Below are 24,359 nucleotides of genomic sequence, written 5' to 3'. Positions count from 1 at the left end.
TTGTTTGATTTGGAGACATGTGTTGAATGACTCTGTTGAAATTGTGAATTCTTTGTGGAGTTGGCGTTGCTACTCCTTTTGTCGTGTCTATTATGGCTCCTAGATATTGCTGTACTTTGCTTGGCTGAATGTTGGATTTTGCAAAGTTGACGGTGAACCCTAGTTTGTAGAGGGTTTGTATGACTTGATTTGTGTGGTTTGAGCATTGTGTGAGCGAACTGGTTTTGATTAGCCAGTCGTCTAGATACGGGAATACATGTATTTGCTGCCTTCTGATGTGTGCAGCGACTACTGCTAGGCATTTTGTGAATACCCTTGGAGCGGTTGTTAAACCGAAAGGCAATACTTTGAATTGGTAATGTATTCCTTTGAATACAAACCTTAGATATTTTCTGTGTGATTGATGTATTGGTATATGGAAATATGCGTCTTTGAGGTCTAGGGTTGTCATGTAGTTGTGTTTTTTGAGCAATGGTAACACTTCTTGTAGTGTGACCATGTGAAAGTGGTCTGATTTGATGAATGTGTTTACTACTCTGAGGTCCAGAATTGGTCTCAGTGTTTTGTCCTTTTTTGGTATCAAGAAGTACAGTGAATAAACTCCTGTGTTTATTTGTGTGCTTGGTACTAATTCTATTGCATTTTTTTGCAGTAGTGCTTGAACTTCTATCTCTAGAAGCTGTGAATGGTGTTTTGATAAATTGTGATTTTGGTGGTATGTCTGGAGGGAATTGCAGGAATTCTATGCAATAACCATGTTGGATAATTGCTAGGACCCATGTGTCTGTAGTTATTTCCTCCAATGCTTCGTAATATTGACCTATCCTTCCCCCCACTGGTGTTGTGTGGGGGGGGGGGGGGGGGGGGGTGAGTGACGTGTGAGTCACTGCTTGTTGGTAGTGGTTTTGGGGCTTTGAAATCTTCCTCTATTCCTAGGGAATTGCCCTCCTCTATACTGGCCCCGAAAGCCTCCCCTGTACTGTCCCTGGTAGGTGGACGTGCGGACTGTGAGGTAGTGGCTTGTGTGGCCTGACCCCGAAACCCTCCTCTAAAAGGTGTTTTGCGGAAGGTGGTATAAGATCCTCTGCTCTGCGGGGAGTAGAGTGCGCCCATGGCCTTGGCAGTGTCAGTGTCCTTTTTGAGCTTTTCTATGGCTGTGTCGACCTCCGGACCGAACAGCATTTTTTCGTTTACTGGCATGTTAAGTACTGCCTGCTGGATTTCCGGCTTGAATCCAGACGTTCTGAGCCATGCGTGCCTACGGATGGTAACCGACGTATTAATGGTCCTTGCGTCTGTGTCTGCTGCATCCATAGAGGAGCGTATTTGATTGTTGGAAATGTTTTGACCTTCTTCAACAACCTGTTTTGCTCTTTTTTGTAGATCTTTTGGGAGATGTTCAATGAGATGCTGCATCTCATCCCAGTGGGCTCTGTCGTATCGCGCTAGCAGCGCTTGTGAGTTTGCGATGCGCCACTGGTTTGCTGCCTGGACAGCGACCCTCTTCCCGGCTGCATCAAACTTTCTGCTTTCTTTATCTGGGGGAGGTGCATCCCGAGAAGTGTGTGAATTTGCCCGTTTTCTGGCAGCCCCTACCACCACAGAATCTGGTGGCAGCTGAGAGGTGATGAATACAGGGTCCGTTGGAGGCGCCTTATACTTTTTGTCCACTCTAGGCGTTACTGCCCTGCTTTTGACTGGCTCTTTGAAGATCTCCTTTGCATGGCGAAGCATGCCTGGGAGCATAGGCAGGCTTTGGTAGGAGCTGTGGGTGGAGGAGAGGGTGTTAAATAAAAAGTCATCCTCTACTTGTTCAGAGTGTAGTTCCACATTATGGAACTGAGCTGCTCTAGCCACCACTTGTGAATAGGCTGTGCTGTCCTCAGGTGGTGATGGCCTAGTTGGGTATGTGTCTGGGCTGTTATCAGACACTGGTGCATCGTACAAGTCCCACGCGTCTTGATCTTGGTCGTCGTGGCTCATGGCGGTGTGAGCTGGCGAATGTGACGGGGTGTAAGTTGGTGAAGCCGGAGTTACAGGTGGAGGCGAGGGAGGAGGTGTTACCGTCTTTGCTGTTTGTTGCTGAGGAGCCTCTCGTGCTACAAACTGAAGTGTTCTCTTTCTTTTGACAGGTGGAAGGGTACGGATCTTCCCTGTCCCCTGCTGAATAAAGATACGCTTCTGCGTGTGATCCACTTCAGTGGATTGCAGTTCCTGTTCGAATCTGTGTCTTTTCATTTGTGAAGACATAGAAAGTTCTTCAGTATAGGAGCCTGAAACTGGGTCTGTTGGTGCTTTTTTCGGCTCCGAAAACCCTGTTGTTTTTTTTTTTTCGGCTCCGAGGTAACCTTCCTCTTCTTTTGTGCCGAAAAATCTTGGCCTCTGATCTTCGGCGCCACTGTCTCGGCGTCGATCCGTGTCGACACCGAACTCTCGGTGTCGATGCTTCTCTTTAGCACTCTCTCGGTCCCGAGGAGGCTGCGTGCCGGTGTCTCGACCGGAGTCGGACGATCTCGACACTGAATGGGCCTTTTTCGGTGCCGATTGTTGGTCACCGTGAATTTGGGTTGAGCCATGGCCGGTTGGCAGTGGCGTCCCCTGGGCCTTTTTGCCTTTTTTAATTTCTGATCTCGACGTCTTACTCACTGTTTTTGGATGGTCGAGTTCGTCGGAGTCTGAATCCTGGATGGAAAAGGATTCCTCCTGTTCCTCTTCTGTCTCGAACTGTCGATGCTCTTTTGGCGTGGACGCCATCTGCAGTTCTCTCGCTCGACGGTCGCGCAGAGTTTTTCGGGACCGGAACGCCCGACAGGCCTCACAGGATTCTTCGCTGTGCTCGGGTGACAGGCACAGGTTACAGACCGAGTGTTGGTCCGTATAAGGATATTTGTTGTGGCATTCAGGGCAGAATCGAAACGGGGTCCGTTCCATCGGCGTTGTTCTCCACGCGGTCGGGCCGACTAGGCCCCGACGGTGTGCCGAAATCAAGGGCACCGAAGCTCTTCGATGTTCAATGCGTTGGCGTATGTGTTTATCTCGAACCGGATCGCAACGATACCGTCGAAAATCTTCCGTTTTCAGCTATCTTTCCGTTCCGAAACTCGGAGCGACAGGAACACGTCCGAACCCGATGGCGGAAAGAAAACAATCGAAGATGGAGTCGACGCCCATGCGCAATGAGCACAGAAGGAGGAGCCACTCGGTCCAGTGACTCGAAAACACTTCTTCGAAGAAAAACAACTTGTAACACTCCGACCCAACACCAGATGGCGAGCTAATGCAGACCATGTGTATCTACAGCGACAGATGCCATCGAACCTCCATTTTCCAAGAAAGGTACTGAAGCTGGCATGAATGAAGTGGCTCAAAAGGAGGGCCTATGAGCCTGGTAAACACAATACTGAGGCTCCCAGATGGTGCAAGAGGCACTCTGGGTAGAATAACCTTTTTAAGGCCTTCCATGAAAGCATTGATAACTGGAATTATGAACACAGAAGGATTTATGTTCTGTAGATATGCACTTATAGCTGCGAGATGTAAGCAAACTGAAGTGTAAGCTAAATTTAGTTTGTGTAAGTGGAGCAAATAAACGATGCCTTGGACAGTAGCTTTAATGGGATTAGTATGTTTGGGTTGTAGTAGCACACAAAACGTTTCCATTTTGCAGCATATCATGCTCTGGTTGTGGGGCTACAAGCTTCCCTGAGGATGTCCATACATTCTGCAGACAATTTTAAGTAACCAAACTGACTTCAGGAGCCATATCACAAGGTGTAGTGTCTTGGGGTCTGGATGTCTGATCTGTCCTTGATTTTGGGCGAGAAGGTCCAACCTGTTGGGGGGCTTCTTGTGGGGAACTACTGAGAGGTCCAGAAGTGTGGTGAACCATGGCAGATGCTCCCAAGTGGACGCTACAAGGATCATGGTGAGAAATGTCTGCCTGATCTTCCGAACCAGAAATGGAATGAGAGGGAGAGGCGGAAAAGCACAAGCAAATATCCCCAACCAGTTCATCCACAGTGCTGCCGATACCTGGAGGCAAAGCTTAGGCATTTTGTGTTTTTTTTTTGCTATGGCAAGGTGGTCTATTTGAGAAGTTCCCCACTTTGCAAAGTACATTTGAAGGCCTTGTGAGTGGACTTCCCATTCACGTACTTGTTGCAGCATTCTGCTGAGCAGTTCCGCAATGTCGTTATCTGGCCCTGGGAGATACTCTGTCAACAGGTGAATGTGGTGATGGAGAGCCCATTTCCATATTGTTTGAGAGAGTTGTGACAATTGGAATGACCATATCCCTCTCCGTTTCTGTAAATAATACATGTTTGCAATGTTGTCTGTGAGGACTAAGACAACCCTGTGAAACAGGTGATGAAATGTTTTCAGGGCCAGAAAGAATTCCTGAAGCTCGAACTGACTGACTACGGATTGGTGACAGATCCCAGGGGCCCTGTACTGTAAGATCTTACATGTGAGCACCCCAAAAATGAATGAGTCTGTACAAGGTTCAGAAAAGGCCACCCTGTCAACAGACAAGTGGTGTTCCACCACTGCAGAGTGTGGAGACTGTGTGTAACAACGCTAGATCCCCAGGCGACCCGGTGACTGAGATCACTGACGAGACAGACACTGCTGTAGGGTATGCATGTAGAGCCTGGCATGGGGAACGATGGCAATGCAGGACAATCAATCACAAAGTGCATTACAGTCCTGACTATATGGTATTTGTAATTCTCCTGAAACTGGGGGAGAAGAGACTGAAAACTGAATGCAGGCTGGATTGGAGTTTGCTCGCCCCAACTCTGCATTGAGAATAGCTCCTAGATAGGGCTCAATCTGAAGAAGTTATAGATTGGATCTGACAAAGTTGATTGTGAATCCCAGCATGTCAAGCAGGTTCACTGTCATCCGAATGTGATATTGGCACTGTCGTAGTGTACTGCCTTTGATGAGCCAGCCTTCTAGATAAGGAAACACATGTAGGTTTTGTCTTCAGAGCTGTGCAGCAACAACTACTAAACACTTTGTGAAAACTCTAGGAGCAGTCATGACTGAACTGAATGTTTGCCTGCAACCACGAATATTGGGTATTTTCTATGTGCAGCAAGGATGGGGATATGAAAGTAGGAGTCCTTTAGATCTAGGGCTGTCATAAATTCACCTTGTTGTAGAAGCTGAACATCATCTTGAAGAGTTACCAAGTTAAAGTGTTTTGAGAGAATGTAGTGGTTTAATGGTCTGAGATCCAGAATAAAGCCCGAGAGCCATCCTTTTTGGGGATGAGGAAATATAGGAGGTATACTTCTGTTCCCTGGTGTTGTAACGGAACAGGCTCTATGCACCTTAAAGAAGGGATTGTACCTCTTGTTTGAGATGGGTGAGGTGCTCATGGGATAGCCTGTGAGAGCCAGGGGGAATGTTTGGAGGTGTGGTAATGAGCTCCAGACAGTAACCATGTTAGATAATGGGAGGGCCCATTGATCTGAGATGAGGACCCATTCTATATGAAAATGTTGAAGTTGTCCCCTGGGAGACGTAGGTAGTCACTGTTGGGATGTGGAGATAGAGCTGTGGGTTGCGGTGCGCTTACCTCAGTCGTTATTGCCTCTGTAGGTCTCCCTGAATAAACCAGAACTGTACGAGGCTGAAGGCTGTCTGGACTGGAGGGTAGAGGCCTATGAATTTCTTCATTTGTAACCACCTCTAAATGTGGGGCAAGTAAAACAAAGTGCCTCTTTGTGAGGATTCAAAAGCACCAATGGCTTTGGAGTGGTCGGTATCTTTTTTTCATATTCAAAGGGGACGGGGGTGAGAGAGTCCATTTGAGGGCTGAAAAGATGCTCCTTGTTGTAGGACATATTGAGCACCGCTTGCTGGACATCTGGTTTGAAGCTGAGCATCTAAGAAAGGCATGTCTCCTTACTAGTGTTTATATCATGTGCAGCCATGTCTGCAGCATTCAGGGAACAGTAGATAACTATTAGAGATTGTTTCCCCCTCTGAAACAATCTGTTGTCCTCTTTTGTGGTGCTCAACTGGGAGATATTGGAGGATCTCATTTCATCCCAGCGAGCCAGATAGTATTTTGCAAGCAAGGCCTGTGAATTGGTGATGCACCAATGATAGGCTGCCTGTGCAGCTACCCTTTTGCCAGCAGCATTGGACTTTTTGCTCTCCTTGCCTGGGGAGGAGATTCCCCTGTGGCCTGACTTTTGGTCCGTTTTCTTGCAGTGGTGGCCACTATAGAGTCTGCCAGGATCTAGGATCTGATATATAGTGGATCAGAGGGAGCAGGTTTCTGAGTAAAGCCAGAGGGCAGGGAAGCGGAAGCAATTTTTCAGAACCACCCATGGCCTGGTGGCAGTCCGACGGATCTCCATCAGGGGCTTCTTAGCAGTCTTAGGGTGGACAGGAGGGGCCATGGTACTCACGGGGTGCGCTGATGTCACCTCATGGCTTTCGATATCCGACTGGACGTCTGAGTCCTGGAAGGCAAAGGCCTCCTATTGTTCCGGCTAGTCCTGGGCGTGCTCCTCCCCAAAGATGTCCAGGGTACCGTCCGGAGTTGTGTGCACCATCTCCAACCGAAAAGCTCTTCTGTCCCATAGGGTCTTTTCAAATGGAACGATTTTTAGGTGTCGCAGGTAGCTTCCTGGTGACCGGGGGAAGAGGGACAAATTACACAAAAGCTGTTGGTTGTATGGGGGAATATCGAGGGGCATGTAGGACAGAAATGAAATGGCATCTGTTCCTTTAGCTCAGCATATTCTTTGGTGCGGTGAAGTAGGACTGAAACTGGTGGTGTCACCCCAGAGGGAGCTCAGTAGGTGCCCCGACCGATGAGTGGAAACGAACACGAAGATGGAAATAATCACAAAAACAATACTGTGAATAAAGGGGGAAGACAGAAGGAAAGTCGATGCCCATTCGCAGTAACACCCAGGAGTAGTCATTCAACCCAGTGGCTCAAAATTTTTCCTCAATAAAGGGGGGGAAAACATTTTTAAAAACCTTGCGACAGTCCGAGCCAAACACTTGATGACTATGCAGAGCATGTGTATCTACAGCCACACACCATCTAACATGTGTTTACTACACATTTCAGTGGACTCTTCCCCAGGATAAATAGGAGAGCATCCTAATGTTACCTGGAATCTGGGTGAAAGTGCTCAGAACAAATACTAGCAAAGTGAACTCTTGTGTATTTAAAATGTTTTTTTTTTTTCTTTTTTAAAGCATATGCATGACGAATAAAACTTAGAACAGAAGGTATATATGCCAATGCCTAAACATGGAAGCCATTTGGTGCGAGGGGGGTAGAATTAATAAGCATGAGGATGGCATGGGTGTGGGCAGGGGGAAGAGGAAATCAGGTGAAGAGAAATGCAAAGTCAGTGGTGGAGAAGCACACGGACGAGAGCTAGGGTGAAAATACAAGAGCGAGCGCAACAGAGGGAGAATCACAGGGGTAAAAGGGAGTAACAGTGTAGGGGGATAGAAGTACATGTGAGAGCTGGAAAACAAGCACCCTCGTGGAGTGCTTAACCAAAGAGAAAGAAGTGCTTGAGTAGCAAGCAATGGACGCCAGCCAATCAAAAGATGGTAAAGAGACTATGCTCCATGGTAGGAACAAAACAATATTGAGAAGCTGGGAAACAAATAAGTAAGCAAATGAGTGACAGGAAAGCCAACAGATAGCAAGCAGTGGGTGTGCCCCAAACCCCTGTACATTCCTGGTAAGCTCACAACAGCACATCAACGTCCTAGTAGGCGACACCCAAAACAGAGGGAAAGTTACACAAAAGGAAGAAAATACTCTGGGTCACATATTAGAGAAGGGGTTTCCTTTTGGGACAAGTAGAAGGCATCCTCCCATTTCAATCCCTTAGGGCAGAAGAGAGCCAAACTATTTTCAAGTTCAGAACAAGCTACGTTGGAAAAACGTTGTGCATGCAAATAAACCAACCTGGAACTTTTCTTTGCATGAGGCAACATTGACATCAGTTCCCCAGATGACCAATTTCTGGCCAAATGACTGCTCATTGGTTACCACATCTTCAGCAGCAGGCTGCATGAAAAAAAAGGATAGAGGAATAACTATTCATCCAAATGCTGACATTTTCAGACAGGTACCCACTGCATTTCTGTTGCACGTACCTGATCAGAGTGCAGGTCCACCTGCCTGGCCTTTCGGACAGACCCAAGATCTGGTCTCTGTCTTGCAGGAGTTCCCCGCACTCCACTCCGTGGGGTGCCATCCACTCTAGAACTAGGAGTCCCATATGTCAGGGGGGAACTAAGATCCAACTCATTAGCAGCTTGGACTGAGGAGACAGAGTCAAAGAAAACTTACACTTCTACTTAATCTCAGTTAGGATTCCTTAAGGTATGAACATTAGTACAATAATTTCAGAGAGGATAAAACACCTTTAGTAACAGCAGACATAGCTCAACCCCAGACCTGAGAGACCATTACCTGAATGACGGAAAGGTGCTGGACTGGAGAACAATGAGTCCTGGACACTAGGAATGCTCACATCAGCAGCAGGTGATGTTGGCATTGGCAGCAACTCTCCTGTGGATGGATCATCAGTGCGACGTCTTTGCGATGGAGGGGACTGCAAATCTTCACTGCGGGCTGAAGCAAACAAGTGTTAGGTTTTTATTTGCATCTACTTTGGAGTCTTCAGTCACGACCCTGGGCAACTTGTACTCTGCCAGACTGAGTTATATCTGGCCAGACAGTATGTGGGCATTCTCAAGTCCAAAACCTTTAAACAGCCTCACTTATCAATGAACTATACAGACTAGTTTACCATTTTGTTGTCATTTGTAAAAGTTTAAAACACATGCAATAGTAACTGCAGGTCTCCACGGCCCTTAGCCCAGCTTAAATGGAAGGCTCCGACTTATCCATCAGGGCTATGTGTAGCATTTAATATTTTTAGTTTCGGAGACGACATGTACACCCTGGAGGCAGCAACCTACTCCAATGTAGTTCCTTTAAAATAAACTCAGATCTGAGCCCTACAGCATGTAGAGATCACCACAAGAAGGGTGGAATAGGGGTACCCAGCCGTGCTAAATGGTACAATGACTCAGAGGGAAAACTCATAAATTGTGGTGTTTCATTGACAAGAAACTATCCAACCACCCAATGGGACTATAAGCATATCAGACAGTGCGAAAGGATTTCAGTATTAATATAGACCACAGTAATTGAGAGGATGTGTACAAACAGGGGAACAATTTAGCAAAATGTGCACAAAGGAGCGAGGTACTGCACAAGTGGCATCATACTCCAGACTGATTAAGACCAAGCCGGTTGTGTGTTGGAGTGGGGTGGAGCGGGCAAGATTTGATCAATTATATTTTCCAAATTCATGCATTACTGCTGGGATTCTCTTGCTGTCGTTTCCCAAACGCAACTGGGGATGTAGACAAATACCAATAAATCATCATCGGCTAAAAGGATTTATTTATTGCATTCAAGCAAATGGAAAATGATCTACCACCCCTTTGCAGATACGAAACAGGCCATCATTCCAAGTGATCTGTTAACTGGGAATGTCTGCTTTATGATGTACAAGTATCAAATGTCAATAAAATGATTTAAACATAAAACCCAGGTTATTGAGAACACCGATCACAATAAAGCTGAGCTGGCAAACTCCAAAATAACTGGGAGCAATTTAGTTGATGTAGCCATAACATTCCAGTCCTAGACAGTAGTACATCAGGAGTGAAACGAGAGATTACTTAACAGTGAGTAAAAGCATTAAAATCTATTTTTTAAGATGTTCCTATCCATTAGTATTTTAAATGGTATGTTTAACAAATACAAGTTTAGGATTTACATGGAAAAAATATTTATAACAGTTTTAAACAGATTCAAAAATATTTCCTAGTAATAAAATAAAGTTAAAATAAAAAGCTATCTAAGATATATAACAAAAGGGATATGTAGGAGGCTGGCTCAGTTTATGGTTTACACTTATGGTGTGGCACCCTATAGTGAGCCCAGGCAACCCTCAGTGATAGTGAACAGGTGTCCAGTTAGCAGACGTTCTCTAGGGGTAGCAGAGGCAAGCAGCCAAAGCTTATCCAGGAGGAATGTGAAGCACTTGCAATACCACAGCAGTCAGACAAAAGCAGTCACGAGAAAGAACCATACAAGCATTGCAAAAATAAAGGACACTTTTTCCAGCACTATTACTGACATCGGTATATCTCCCCCTTTGGAGACATAACATACAATATACACATAAAATAGCCATCAGAAAAAGCATAGAAATATAAGGGGCCCTAGGGGAGGACCAAACCATATACTAAAAAAAGTGGAATGTTAGAGTGACTTCAGCCAAGGTAAGTGTGGTGGTGGGCCAGGGGCAGTTGGAAACAGCAGAGGTAAGTACAGTAAGTGATCCCAGCAACCAGGAGTAAGTCAGTTACCACCCAATTGCCCCATAGACTAATACAGAGAGTAGTGTTTGGAGTTTTTGGAATGCAGGACCCTTCCCAGTGGACCCCTAGGAAACCAGCAGGCAAGAGGATGTATGGAGAAGGCCACTACACCAGGATACCCAGAAGACAGGAGTACCCACACCAGGGACCTGGATGCAGAGAGGCGAAGGACTCATGAAGACTGGGGATGCCTCAGGTTGTCCAGCTGCTGTCACGTCCCGTGGACCAGGTAGGTGGAAAACCTGCAAAGGAAGGGGAAAGAGTAATGCACCCTTGGAGAACTGGTGGCAATGCCCACCCTTCTGAAGATGAAGTTCCTGCGAGTCGGTGGAAGTGCAGCTGCAGGGCCCAGGAGCTGCAGAAGGTCCCAGGAGTCACCTACGAGCTGTCCCTCCACCTTCACTGGATTGCAGGAGGATTAGTGACCAGCCAGGTCACCAACAAGCACTGGAAAATGCAAGTAGGACAGGAGTTTGCAAACTTTTGGAGACCAGCAAGGACCTAGAGACTTTAACGACGAGGGGGAGGAGTTCAGGCTGGCCTTCAGCACATAGGAAAGCCAACAGAAGTTGATTGAGCCCCCACAAGTGACCCACAGGCGAGGGACAGTCACAAGGAGGCCTGACCAGCACACAAAAAACAGAAGTCCCACATCCAGGAACTGCAGGACAGGGGCTAATCTTCAGATTAAATAGTGCTGGAGGCCAGGGCTTCACAGTGCCTGAAGATCTCCTGGAGGAAGAGTTGTCAAGCCTTGGCAAGTGCAACAGACACAAGAGCATGGGTCCACAGTCTCCCAACTTTGATAGAAGACAAGCAGGACCCCGAGGAGGCCAAAGACACCAGCTGGGAAGCAGGATCTTCAGATGTACAGGGACAGCAGACCCCACCAACATTGCCTTGAGGTGCCTGGGGTTACTGGGGAGTGACTCCTTCAGTCAAAGGGAGACTCCTTTGCGCTTTCTGGTGCAAACAAAGCCCTTGCGGCCCTGGAGGATGCACAGTCTTGGATGTTGCAGAATTCTTGCAGGATCCAGAGAAACAATGTTGCTATGAGAGCCTTCCCATCAACACATAATACACACGGAGAGGTGTTCACAGCTCTCCCTTGCAGGAAATCTTATGTTCTGCTCCACCCGCCTCAGCCTGGCTCACCAGCAGGAGAGCAGAGCAGTCTGGGATACGCAGCAAGGGCTGGCAGCTGGACCCTACGAGGATGCACAGGCAGAACTGTGAGATCCCCTAGGGAACCCCCAGTGTACACGGTATCATGCAACACTGAAATCGGCGTAGTTGATTGATTACAACATATTTGATACCAAACATGCCTAGGTTCAAAGTAGCCATTATGTAGTTGTACTACTCGTATTCGACCGGTGTCCACTACATACCTTAAGGTGAGCTTGAAGGATGTATAGTCCAGGAATTGGCCTAGGGTCTGTAGGGGTATCCTGCTTATGCAGGGGTTCCCTCACACTGGGAGACATTCACCCTGTCCTCGGTCTGCAAGGCCTACCAGAAGGGTGACTTACAATGTCTAAGTACAGTGGTTAGGTTTGGCAGTGAAAGGATGCATGCACCCTTTCACGTAGACTGCAATGGCAGGCCTCCAGTCACAGTTTTCATGGGCTCCTATGGGCTGCAGCATGTATTATGCCACCCATAGGGGACCCTGGAGTATCAATTGCCTAGCGTACCATATACTAGAGACTTACATGGGTGCACCAGTATGCCAATTGTGAGTGTGAAAAGTAACCAACAGCTAAATTTAGGGGAGAGAGAGCACAGTCACTGGGGGCCTAGTTCACAGGATCCCAGTGACCTACAGTCCAAACACACTGACATCAGGCAAATATTGTGGGTAACTATGCCAGAAAGATGGCCCTTTCCTACAGGATACAAGAAAGAAATGGAACAAAAAAAGACAGTTATACAGTATTTTGCACCAACACACAAACATACTGGAGTACTTGATACTGAAAGGAAATCTGCAATTCTAGCTCTAGCGAATCAGCATGTAGGAGGTAGAAAAAAAAAAAAAGTATTTTATTTCATAACTTGCATGAATCAAGAAGACTGGGGGATCGTGGTCCACAGGAAGAGGGGGGAAGCTACGCACACATTAAATGTACTCGTCTTTGATACAGATCAAGTTCAGGTCCAAACCTACACCTTTGATAAAATGAAGAGGAGGGGGCAGAATGATGACTTCAGTCTATCAATTTTTCATTGTTTAAGGTGTATACTGTTCTTATTGGAGGGTGAAGAGAAGAGTATATTGATATTGTTTAACACAAGAAATAAAGCTGCTGGGCTAATAACTGGAGCACTAATGGCAAAAGATATCTGCCAGGTGGGTTGGGGGGGGGGGGGGGGGCGGGGAGAAGAGAAGAGAGAGAGAGAGCGAGAGATTATTTTGATATGGTCTCTCTATTAGAGGATTAGTCAGTCTGCAGGAATGCTGTACAGGGAATAATGTACTCTACTCGCACAGAGAGCCTGAAATATCCTACTGAAAGGTTTAGGAGTAGATAATTACCCCTGGAACTGCTCATGTATTTCCTCAGTGATTGTAATCAGATCTTCAAGTTGAACTGACCGCCCAATCCAGGCTAAAATCCAATATAGAAACATGGCACTCTGAAGCATTAAGTCCACCTGGTAGTGTAACACAATATTTCCCTCCAGGACCACAAGTACGCATTTCTTTAAGTGCTCCTGCTGACACGTTTTACTGAAGCCTGAATGCGAGCATTTCAAAGCAAAATATGCTGGCTTTCATCTGCACCCCGGAATCAGAACACCACCTTTCAGCAAGAAGTTTGATTTCGTATGAACTTCGCAAGAAGCTCAGCTGTGCGAGCAAAGGGTTGTCTGAGTCGAAGCTGCGGCGTTCCTCAAAGTTGAATACAGGTTTGGCACGATGGAAGAAGCCTTACTGTAGTAACGCTTCCCTGGAGGAAGAAGCTGTAATTCTGGTGTGTGCTTGGGGAGTTAACCTCGACTAAAACAAGGCCCATCAGATAAACGTATGTGGAAGTCCACTCTAGGAAGTGAGCCTGCCAGGAGGATAATGCCACCCAAGCACGAATTTGAGGCCTGAAAGCTTCATTAGCATAAACCGATCTTATTCACCGCATAAAATCACATGACGTTGTGGGAACAAGGGTCTTCTTTCACTATAGGGCTTCTGTCAGTATCTGGTTTCCTCGCGGTTTGTTGCACTGATTTAAGACCATCAACGATCTTTCTAGTCCTTGCGGCTCTGCAAAGGTCATGATTTAAAGAGGAGATCTGCCTTTAACCCGTGTCTTCTGCTGCATTTGTGGAGGGTCAAGGGGAAAGCAGAAGACTAGAGTAACGTAGCACACCTGCTGACAGTAAAATGAAAGGAATAAAGTGTCATTCCTTCACAAATTAGTTAAGTGAGCTCGCCAGCAGACACCCTAAGAACAGCAAATAAAAATCGTTCACGTAACGTTAAACTACTTTCACAGAATACAGTTTAGAACTGGAAAGTTATAAATCGGAAAAGCACAAATGGATTCAAAGAAATCTGGTCTCAAGGAATACTAAGTACATAGCGCACGTGACTGGGACCAGAAAAAAGCAAGGAACCCCTATTAAGGTATCATGAATTCCTAGAGTCCCGAAAGGTTAAGAACATTGCCCCCGCAGTTGGGATATAGAAGAAATTGGGTAACAAACCTGGTTTCCTGCTTGTTTTCTCACCAATCTCCCTTGGCACAAAATCCATTAATATCATTAACAGCAGAAGGACTTGTGAATGCGATGCTGGCAAGGATGGTTATTAGGGAACTTGGAGATCTTTATCCACAAATATTTAACTCTCTAGACAGCCTGGTGGCCAAGCATGGATTTAACCCGCTAGATCATCATGCATACCCAAGACAACGAATATGGTTCCCAGCAGAAAACAGAGTAATTTGTACCACTAACCCAACTCACCCGACCCTTGGGTGAAAAAAAGATGGACGTCCAGGCTAATTGCCATATGCTCAACCTTACGAAGATACCAAAACACATGAAGTAGGCTAGCCTGGGAGGCAGATATCAAAGCTTCAATCACTGGTGAGCAGTGGAGGTATAGCTGTACACATACCAAGCTAGTATTCATTAATCATTGGCATAAATGGTTACAATTCAAATGTATTTGGCATGCATACTCCACACCTGAGAGAAGCCAGAAAAGATGCTACTATATCACATCAACACCCCATGTGTAACGCAGATTATGTGGATTCTATCAGTTAGCATGGACCTACCCTCCCATACAGCTGTTTTGGCAGGAAGTGATAGAGAACTGCTCCTATGCATGACTGCATTATAAGCCCACAGCCTTTGGACTGGGTTATATTAAAAAGATTCCTGTAGGAATACGCAGACTAGCACATTCAGATTGTGTTACCTAAAACAATGATATGCTACGCTTTGGTGCAGGACGTGCACCCTACGTATGTAAGACTAGCTCACAGAGCTGGCATTATGCAATGACAAGAGTGGGACTTTTTCTAAACTCCAAACCCAGACGTCTTGGCCTAAGAACATCTGAGGTCCTCTCAGGCTCTCTTGGCAAGGAATAACAGTCAATGCATTCTAAAAGAGAGCGAGACTGGCAGGCTGGTGCGAGTGTAAGGACCAAATAAAGGACATCTTAAGGTGAATGGCTTTTCCCCTCTCAAACAACACACTGGACCCTGAGACTTAAACAAGTCTGGATAGGATTTGAGATCTTGGAGAGGAAGACTTCGGACCTCCGTGGTGATGTGGCTAAGAGATTAAGAGACTCACAATTGAATATTATCGAGTCAATCACTTTGCAGAATGGCACCATCATGTATAAAGATATTAAAGACGCTGTGTATTAAGTATATGCTTAGTTTAGGGCATAACATCTGTGGTACTGTGTTTATCGTTAATCAGCGATGGGTAAAAATTACAAAAATAAAGTTACAATTAATGGAAAAGAATGGATAACATTATTGGACTAGCATCTTCTACTATAGGGACTTACGAGTGGGTGGATTACTGCCTCTTCCGCGCTTGTTTTTTCGGCCAGGGGTGGATGCTGGAGAAGACATGTTGCTGTGGAACACGAAAAGAAAAATAATTAAAAAAGTGAATAGGTGTGAAATAGAATGCTGAAGCTAAATATTTAAAAACTGGTAGTGGTGCTGACAGTATGCATTAGATTATATTGCATACAAATATTACTCTCACTGGTTTCAACACGCAGCACCACATCACTCACTTCTCTTTAGGTTAGGTAGCAGCGAATGACCTCCTAGGATGTCTGTATATTCAAGATAGCTAACTGACTTTGCACCATCATTAACTGCTCTCAAAGGAACATACCCATCTCTACAAAGCAAGGGTTGCCGAGCTCTAACTGATTCATCTGCACTCAAGGAGTGGTACTCTGCCCTAAAAAGGCTGTTCAGCAACATTTCCAGCACATCTAACTGTGTTGTGCTCTACTGATTAAGGACAGCTACCCCAAAACATAAGATTATGTCTACAGATACTCAGCACAGGCTGCACCAATCATGGCAAAAACAAAACATTGCTTAATGGAAGTGTTAACTATGCACTAGATTTACCAGAGTGTAGTGGGTGCTGGGATGTAGAGGTAGTGTACTCATCCTGTTTTGTTTGAAACACCCCATTTCAGTTTTTAGGACCTTTGTGGTCCATCTAACTATACAAGGTCAGTGTAGCACTGTACAACAAAAGAAGGCAATCAAAAATAAATAAGCGTCCCTATCTCATGCTGGTAAGCACAGCAGTGGACTAATGGTTTGTTCCACCTTGCCTGAGCCAATTGTTGGGTACCTACAGAGTATGAACTTGTGCAAAATAGTCAACTAAATTTAACCAAGGTCTGCTGCTCCCTGGCCATCACCCAATAGGTCAGCAGTCACTCCTCATGCAGACAGCACCGGAGTACCTGAAAAAGGTGTTTCCCAAGAGCTACGGGTATACAGCCCTATTCTCCGCTCGTCCCGTTGAGAGGACTCCCAGATGGTCACCATACATGTGACCCCTCCTGATCTCTTGCTCTGAGATCTGGTTGGCTGACAACACTTCCATTTTGGGACTCTGCTTAGGAGATTCCCCCCGCTTCCCATCACCCCAAAAAACAAGAAATTGTGTGCTGAGTAGGTTGGTTATATGGGGTTGGCTGCAGGGCAGTGGTTGGATTAATGTATAGTTATTAAAACTGCTAAAAAAAAATTAAAAAAAATCACTGAAAAAACCCAAAGGTTACAGGGACGTTATAGTAAGGTTCTGAATATACTCTTAGAAAACCAAAGAAATGCAGCATTTATAGTTAGTTATTTCAATTAACTAACTTGCGCCCTCACCATGCACTGCTAATTACCCCAAATATTTCAGCACTCATGGCAACTTTTCTATCATTAAAAATATCAAGGAAAAGTGTGCATGGTGACGGCATGATTTATAATTACTTGAAATAACTGCTGAATTTCAATGGTTTTCCATAAGTAAATTCAGAACCCAACTATAATGTCCCCATAACCTTTATTTTTTCCGTGAATTTCTAGGTTTTTCTTTTAATTCTATCTCCTAACTATAACATCCCTGTAACCTTTTGTTTTTTCAGTGACATATATAATATAAATAAATGTGTGCAGGGACTCGATACTTATTTTCCCCACAATTTAACTGTAATGGATTGTCAGAAACAAACTTCAAAATGTTTTAACACGTAGAAACTAATCAAGCTGCTACGTAACTGTTGAATTCCTGTCAACGGTGCAATGTAAGAACAATAAACAAGGCACTGAGGCTTAGACGAGCCCAACATTAGTCAAGTCCACATGCTGCCTAGCCGAGCGTGCATGTCTGTGGGTCCAAAGCAGATTTGTACACAGCGCACACACACCTGTACAAAGCAGTACAACTTCACAAACGTATGACTCGAGTGCTCCACGATTCCAACTGTGGCACTGTTTTTTTGTAGAAAGAAAATACTGTACAGCTAATTCCTCAAATCACGCATCAGCACCAGTCTTCACTCCATTCTGGGGACACGCCACACCTGCCCAGGGTTGATGCTATGTGGAAGATGCCACAGTTGTTGCACGTGAAGTTTAACACTAATCTAACTGGATAATGTGATTGCGGTGAACTTCGTTCCTCTGGTGTCGCTTTTCTTATGGGGTGCAAATGAACCCAAACTATGTATTCACCCTGCCTGGATTTCATAAGAATTCCCTCTTTTTTTTTAACAATCACGTCAAACATCCCTGCTAATAGGGTTTCCAGAAATCCCCAAACCCTGCTCCTGGAAGACTTCCAGTTTGAGAACGATACATGAGCCAGTCATTCTCTGCCCTCGGGCCGTGTCTGCGCTATTTAAAATTGCAAATTTTTTTTTTTTTTTAAATAAACCACTAGCCATGGGTCCTGCGAGGGGCGTGCTATTCGACATGAACGTTCGTCAATCTCTCTTCGGGAGTAGTAAACTCCACATAAATCATAAATGGAATTGCAATAAACGCCCTGGCGTCAACATTAATTTAAAACAGATATACTTTGTTGTACGGGGATTGGACTTCGACCTGCTACTTCACTTTGTCGCAACAGCACCCTAGCGCTTTGTGTTCTTGAAGATAACCCCTGTTGCACTGTAACATCGCACCTTTGTGTAAGGACAAGTGGGGGCGCACGAGTTACCAACAAGACAGCTTGTTAAGCAGTCATCTATCAATGCAAGCACCGAGATACTGAAAAATATTAACTTGCATGTTAAAGGTTAAGCTGGAGAAATAAAAATGGAATAGCAAAAAATGTTCAGTTGCATGAGGGCCTCGGGAGCTGCCCCCGCCTTAATACGTCTCTGGTGCCAAGTACGGGGCCTGAGGAAAGAGCGCCTCTAGTGTCATTCTCTAGAATCAACTACACGGTTCATATCTCAACCTTACAGTGTTGTACATTTCAAGAACTAATAAGACATTTTTCCAGAGGAACCGGTCAGAAAGACGTTGCTTTACGTCTGTTTTCCGGGAAATATTCCCATTCTACATCAATTAAAGACAACGGTCTTAAGAGTGCATGTACCACCTTAACTGCATAAGTTTCTAGTTTTGTTAATTTAATGGTCCTTTTCATTATAAAATCAAACTTCTTCCTATGCATACGTTTGCTTTTAACGTAATAAGTAATCCATCTCCGATTAATAGTGTTTTGTAGAAAGCTTATGAACATTTCAGCCTGCATGTTCTGGTAACACCGCCATACAATCCCTGTGCGGTCACACAAAGGAACACTGTTCAAGGGCTTCATTTAAATCACTTTAAAAAGTTTCGGATCAAGGAAGAAGTTAAAACAAGAGCCAGCATGTCTGTGACTCCTACATAAAAATACGTTTTAAACAAGATTTCGAGGTTACAATCAGCTGAAAGGCTCGACTGTTTATTTACATCAAATTATGTTTGCATTTGAGACAGCCCCGAGTTCCTGCCTTCAGTCCCTCCGTTTAGTCCAGGACTCGTCCCAAACCCGCTGCTATTCATTCCGTTTTGCCTGCTAACAACACAATGCGGATGGATCCCAACTGGCCGGTCACTTAACGACAGTCTCCGTTACCTTCGGAAGTAAACTCATTTACCTGAGTTCAGCTGGAAGGTCTGCACAAAATCAAATTCTTTTAAAAATCATGTGTATGGAACGAGATAGAGCGCGCGCGCAGCAGAACCTCGTGTTCAGTCAAGACGGCTCCCCAATGGTTTTCGTTTACTGCCAAGAAAAGTTACTTCGTAAGTATATGGTAACCGAAAACTTTGACTGCATTCTTCGCAGCCCCCGCTCACTTACCGTCTCTGTTATTCTCGCCTTTCTTTTTGTTGCTGGGGTTCGCAGGACCCGCACAGAGGTGACGATTCTTCCTCCTCCCTCAGAACAGCTACTGCTTTTCGCGCGAAAGTTGCGACACGTGACGTACACTTCAGGGGGTTTCACTACTTGCAACCAATAGAGCTGCAGATTGAGAACAGATTCCAGGACCGGCTAGAACACAGTAAGAGCGGAGGGGAAGCCCAGAGTTCAGTACCCGCAACTGGCACGAAATTTAAGAAGGAACTCCTCTGCCTTGGATCTCCTTATTGTAATTACACGTGGAAAATAACACATACAAGGAATGCCTATTTTGGGGCGCGAGTTCACCTTAATGAGGCGGCAAGGACTGAAAAACCCACCCTCTATCTCAATGGTTTGGACCAAGTTTGATCAGGGTTTCGCGGCAAAAATGGGCATCTTCCACTCAACTCGAAGGGGGTGCGCTATTTCGTTGTTAGTGTAAATTTCAGTGTTTTCTGTGCTTGTTGGTGTAGAATATACACTCAAAGTGTTTACAGTAATGTATCTCTCTCGGAGGGAAGCCTGGAGGGCGTCGTGTTTTGACCTCTTCCCCACGTTTGCCTCCTTCAGTGAGCGGCACGTGGTATGGTCCTCTGGCTCGGGTTGCACGCTGCTGTCACTGAGTGCTGAGCCCGGAAGCGGCTACTTCTGCCACTCTTGAGGGTTGCTGCACCACTGTGATCATGTCGGTGTCCGCGGAGCCCGCGGCAGGTGTAGGCGGTATCCTAGGTGCTCTGCATCAGCTGCATGCTCTGCTCAGTTCCGGTGATGCTGGACCGGCTGCTCCATCCGCACAAAGTCTCATCCGCAGTATGGGCCAGGAGTGTCTGAGTTCAGCCGGGGAGAGCCTGCTGGGTTGGTATAGGGTCTTGTGCATGATGGTATGTGGATACCTTCTGGGAAGGTCTTAACGGCAGACCGGATTTCTGGGGCAGCAGTTCTAGGCTAAATGTGGATATTACTCATTTTCGTACAACGCTGCACTGGCTCTTTATTAAAGCAGAGTACACTTGGTAGGACTACACGAGTCGTTGACAAAGCTTTACAGGTCTCTCTACTCCTTGCTATGCAGCTTAGGCATGGGAAATCTCTGCAGGTCTACGAAGGTTGGTTAATGCACAATTCCTTCTTCTTCAGACTCTCACATTCAACAAGTGCGCTATATAAATCCATTCTTGGTTGGCACTGCAATTTTCTCCAGCGTTATGCACCACGGTTATCTTGCTTGCAACTTTGCTTGACATACCTACTCTATGCAGACAGGAACAATATCTTTACTAAAGCCTGGCATCCCGAGGTTCTGGTTACAGCTGGCCCGTGAAATTGTGAGTTCAAAGTTATAAGTTGTGCTGTTTTTTTGCACCTGGTAATTCCTGTGTGATAAAGTTAATATCTTTAGTTAAACTTTGATTGGTCAAACCTGCTGGAAATTAACCGCAACGAGGCATGGTGTTTATAGGGATATGAAGATTTTGGTGCAGTAAGCGCTAAAATATGCACATTATTCCCCAAAATTGGTTATAGCTTGGAAATAATCATCAGATGTGATTAAATCTGAACACCTTCGTGTGAGTTTTTTTTCTCTGTGTGATAGCGTACGGGACATGGGTCACTTGTAAGCAGACACCTAGAATCCACGTTACTGAAAATACATGAACAAATGTAGAAAGCAGAGACGAAAAAGAACATGCACGAGTGAGATAAAAGGACAGGGGATGTCTGGTGGTGGATAGAAGAGGCATGTGGTGGAAACGGGACTACGAATGGCAGCCCCGACATTCGGTAGCTCCGGCCACTTTGTATTTTACAAATCAAGCCCTGTTGCATTGTCCGTTCTTTACTTCATGTATCTCTCCTTTGTTGGAAGCCTATAGTTCTTCTGTTTATTTGATTTGTTTTTACCTAGGTGTATGATGTACACATTGATTTTATGGATTATCTATAATTATCCCGTAAAGCACTATGGCGAGCCAGGGCCAAGTTCACACTACACAACTGTAAATATAAATAAATGTGCACTACATTGAAAGAGGAAGCTGTTTATTGACTAAAGAGTTTAGGACATTCTGGGGCAAATGAGGACTACTGCATGCAATATTTGAAAGAGGTAAGAGGCATATTTAGAGAAAGAAAACGGGGATGTTAATTTCCTGTTTACTTGACATTGAAGTGGAGGAGGTTTAAAGCTGGAGCAAGCAAAATTAAGCCATTTGTCTACAAAATCGGGGGTCCCGTTTCTATGTCAGGAGTTTTGGCTTTTATTTAAGGAGTGCACTAAAAAATCACTAAAATGCAAAGAGATGCTCAGGGAGCTTGAGGGAGCTGAAATACTATTGTTTCAATAAAATGTTACAACCATTTTTTTTCAAACAGGACTTCCAAAACGAATTACAGGCCTTCGGTTTAATGCAGTTGGAGACTTTGAAATAGCACCTAGACCTATTATAAAAAAAAATATATATATATAAGCCCTTTCAGTGCCCCTAGGGCAGTACTCAACATCTGGTGTCACCTCCCCTGCCCTAAAAAAAAAAAATATTGTTTGAATGCAGCTGCTCAACTCAGTGCTGCCTATATGAAGTGACCTATCTCTTCACCATGCGGTCCTTACAGTTAAAGTGGATCCCGTGCATGTAAGTAAGCCACAGTTAATCCCTAAATTAGTTTTGGGAGTAATTAAAACCATAGTTGCAACAGCTAAATAATGAAGTTTTACCACCTGGCACTCCATACTCTTTGCCAGTAGGCACATGATAAAATATAGATAGCATAGTTGCTTTTTTTTTTTTTTTTTTTACACCTCCGTATGCCCCTGCAGTACATCATTCTACCAAATCCAATATAGAGACCAGTATTCTGGCCTCACTCTTGACCATTAAAACAATCTAGCTTAGCCTCCTTTTAGTAATCCCCAACCCGAGAACCTCTACAGGCTTCACTGGGAAACATAGCAACGTCAGGCTGGTTTTTAAGAACGCACACTGTGCGCCGAGTAACCTTAACGCTTCCCATTGATACCTAGGAACTTTCTGCCATTCAAAGAATTTCTTTGAAAAATGAAGCAAAAACTGAATTTTATTACATTTTTTTCCTAAATACATTGGTTAAGAAGCCGCAGGCTTAACACTTATGTTTGAGGGAAAGGTCTTCAAAGTGTTTTATTTCTTCAAGGTGTGGCGTGGTAAGGCGGAATATTCATAGGCAACAGCAAAAGCATTTACTTGCCCGGTAGGAACACTAGATGGACAGTAGACACGCGTATGCCACAGCAGAAATTATACCTCATACATTGTATCAATGATTATAAATGTGAATTATATATTCTATAATTTGACAGTAACACCATATTTTAACATTATTCCAAAAGGTAAAATACTGATTAAATCTCAGTTTGTGTCCCAAGGAAACATCTCCTCAGAATTTGTGTGCCAGATGACAGTTTTGTTTTTAGAGTAAGGTTTTTAGACCTTTATTAATGATACTCAGAAACCCCACCAACATATGTATCGAGTGCTGCTTTTGTATGTTTCAGTGGAGGTGCACATGTATGTCGGTGGTATTGCTTTATCATGTTATTTTTGCATCACATGAATGTCAACGGTTCTGCCCAATTTACTTGTTTTCTGTAAAGTTAAACCATGCCTTTTTTATATATACTTGTAAACTGTTTTGAATCAGGAAAAATATATCATTTTTATGCTACTGTTTCAGTTTTAAACCTGCATTAACTGATAAAATCCAGTGAAAGGGAAACCACCCTCATCAGTGTAAACATATAAGCACTGATGAACACCTGCACAACCACAAACTAAAAGGATTTCCGAAGAAAGGAAAGTGAGAGAGAATGAGTTAGATTTATTTCTTCCCGAAGGGCTAATACTTTGTAACTTTGTTATGCAGGATAGCAGTAAGAAAGACTGGTCTAAGGTCATTCTGTTCGAGATTTATTTAGGGATGTCACTAAACATATGGTTTCACCTACCTTTTTGTTTCTTTCAGTTTTGTATACATAGATTAAAGGTACAGGGTTTAGCAGCCTGTTTAAGTCTGATATATGTATTTTATTCACTGTAGAGGACCTGAGAATATTAATGTAAAGTTTTGTTCTTTCAGCATGCTAATCCTTTTATCAATTAGTTGAATGGCTAGCTTATAAGAATCTTGGCCATTGTGTACTATCATGTTTACCTACAATCACAGAATGGGGAAAAACCCTTTGGTACACCACCCCTCTTTTCTACCAAGTTGGTATGCGTAGCAGGTCAACTTCCAAAAACCGTAGGCTTTGAACATTTAATGCAAGTTATAATATAATGACAGATACCTGTGAAGAGTGCTGTCACCATATCAATGGGATAGTAGTGGAAAAATGACACAACTTTCCACAAATAAACTAAATTTTAGCTACAAGGTGTCCCATTGCGTGTCTACCTTCAACTAATTCTGGCTTTTTACGAACTGCTGGGTTTTTTGAGGCACTAGTTACAATCTTAACAACATTTTAAGTTTCAGAATACAATGTGATGTCTGTTAAAATGTCCTGACTGAATTAAAGTGAGGCATTTTGCCATGCAGACCGCTTTCACCTATGTATGTCCACACAACCGCAGCACAACCTTAATGTCGTCAGCTAAAAAGAGCAAAAAAGAAGTGGCTAGCATGTTAAAGCAGCTAGCTTGAGGAGTCTTCAAATGCAGGGCTACAAATTTTTGTAATGTAATTCAAAGGTTTCCCCAGGTACTAAGCTGTTGGCAGGGCTGACCCCCTAAAACAATGTCATAATTTTCATTCAGGAATAGGTGAATTACCCCCAACTGTGTCCAGGAATTTGTTTAATAAAACATAATTTAGCACTTTTATTTTTCAGTCCTTTGTAGTCCTTTAAACCAGCCCAAGACCTGAGAGAGTGAGCGTGAGAGGTAAAGTGATGTGAGAGTAATGAGATGTGAGAGTGCAATACACATACTTTTTATTTTTAAAATGGTCTAAAATGA

At 44.4% G+C, this 24,359-nt stretch overlaps 2 protein-coding genes across 3 annotated transcripts in view; one reads left to right on the top strand and one right to left on the bottom strand.

Annotated features, from left to right (window-relative positions):
• Positions 1-19,457, bottom strand: part of MCM4 (minichromosome maintenance complex component 4) — an 84,073-nt gene extending 64,616 nt beyond the window's left edge. Inside the window, exons 1-5 of the mRNA XM_069220134.1 lie at positions 19,324-19,457; positions 15,497-15,567; positions 8,474-8,635; positions 8,155-8,321; positions 7,964-8,065 (exon numbers count right to left, since the gene is read on the bottom strand). Coding sequence (XP_069076235.1) covers positions 7,964-8,065; positions 8,155-8,321; positions 8,474-8,635; positions 15,497-15,563 — 498 coding nt within the window. The 5' untranslated portion in view covers positions 15,564-15,567; positions 19,324-19,457. The remainder of the gene's footprint in view (positions 1-7,963; positions 8,066-8,154; positions 8,322-8,473; positions 8,636-15,496; positions 15,568-19,323) is intronic.
• Positions 19,458-19,985: 528 nt separating this feature from the next.
• Positions 19,986-24,359, top strand: part of PRKDC (protein kinase, DNA-activated, catalytic subunit) — a 2,139,921-nt gene continuing 2,135,547 nt past the window's right edge. For both annotated transcript variants that reach the window (XM_069220133.1, XM_069220131.1), the window contains exon 1: positions 19,986-20,220. In XM_069220133.1, coding sequence (XP_069076234.1) covers positions 20,049-20,220 — 172 coding nt within the window. In that variant the 5' untranslated portion in view covers positions 19,986-20,048. The remainder of the gene's footprint in view (positions 20,221-24,359) is intronic.

This window comes from Pleurodeles waltl, chromosome 2_2, assembly GCF_031143425.1.
Source record: "Pleurodeles waltl isolate 20211129_DDA chromosome 2_2, aPleWal1.hap1.20221129, whole genome shotgun sequence".
NCBI classification, from domain to species: domain Eukaryota; kingdom Metazoa; phylum Chordata; class Amphibia; order Caudata; family Salamandridae; genus Pleurodeles; species Pleurodeles waltl.
This window is presented reverse-complemented; position numbering and strand designations above follow the sequence as displayed.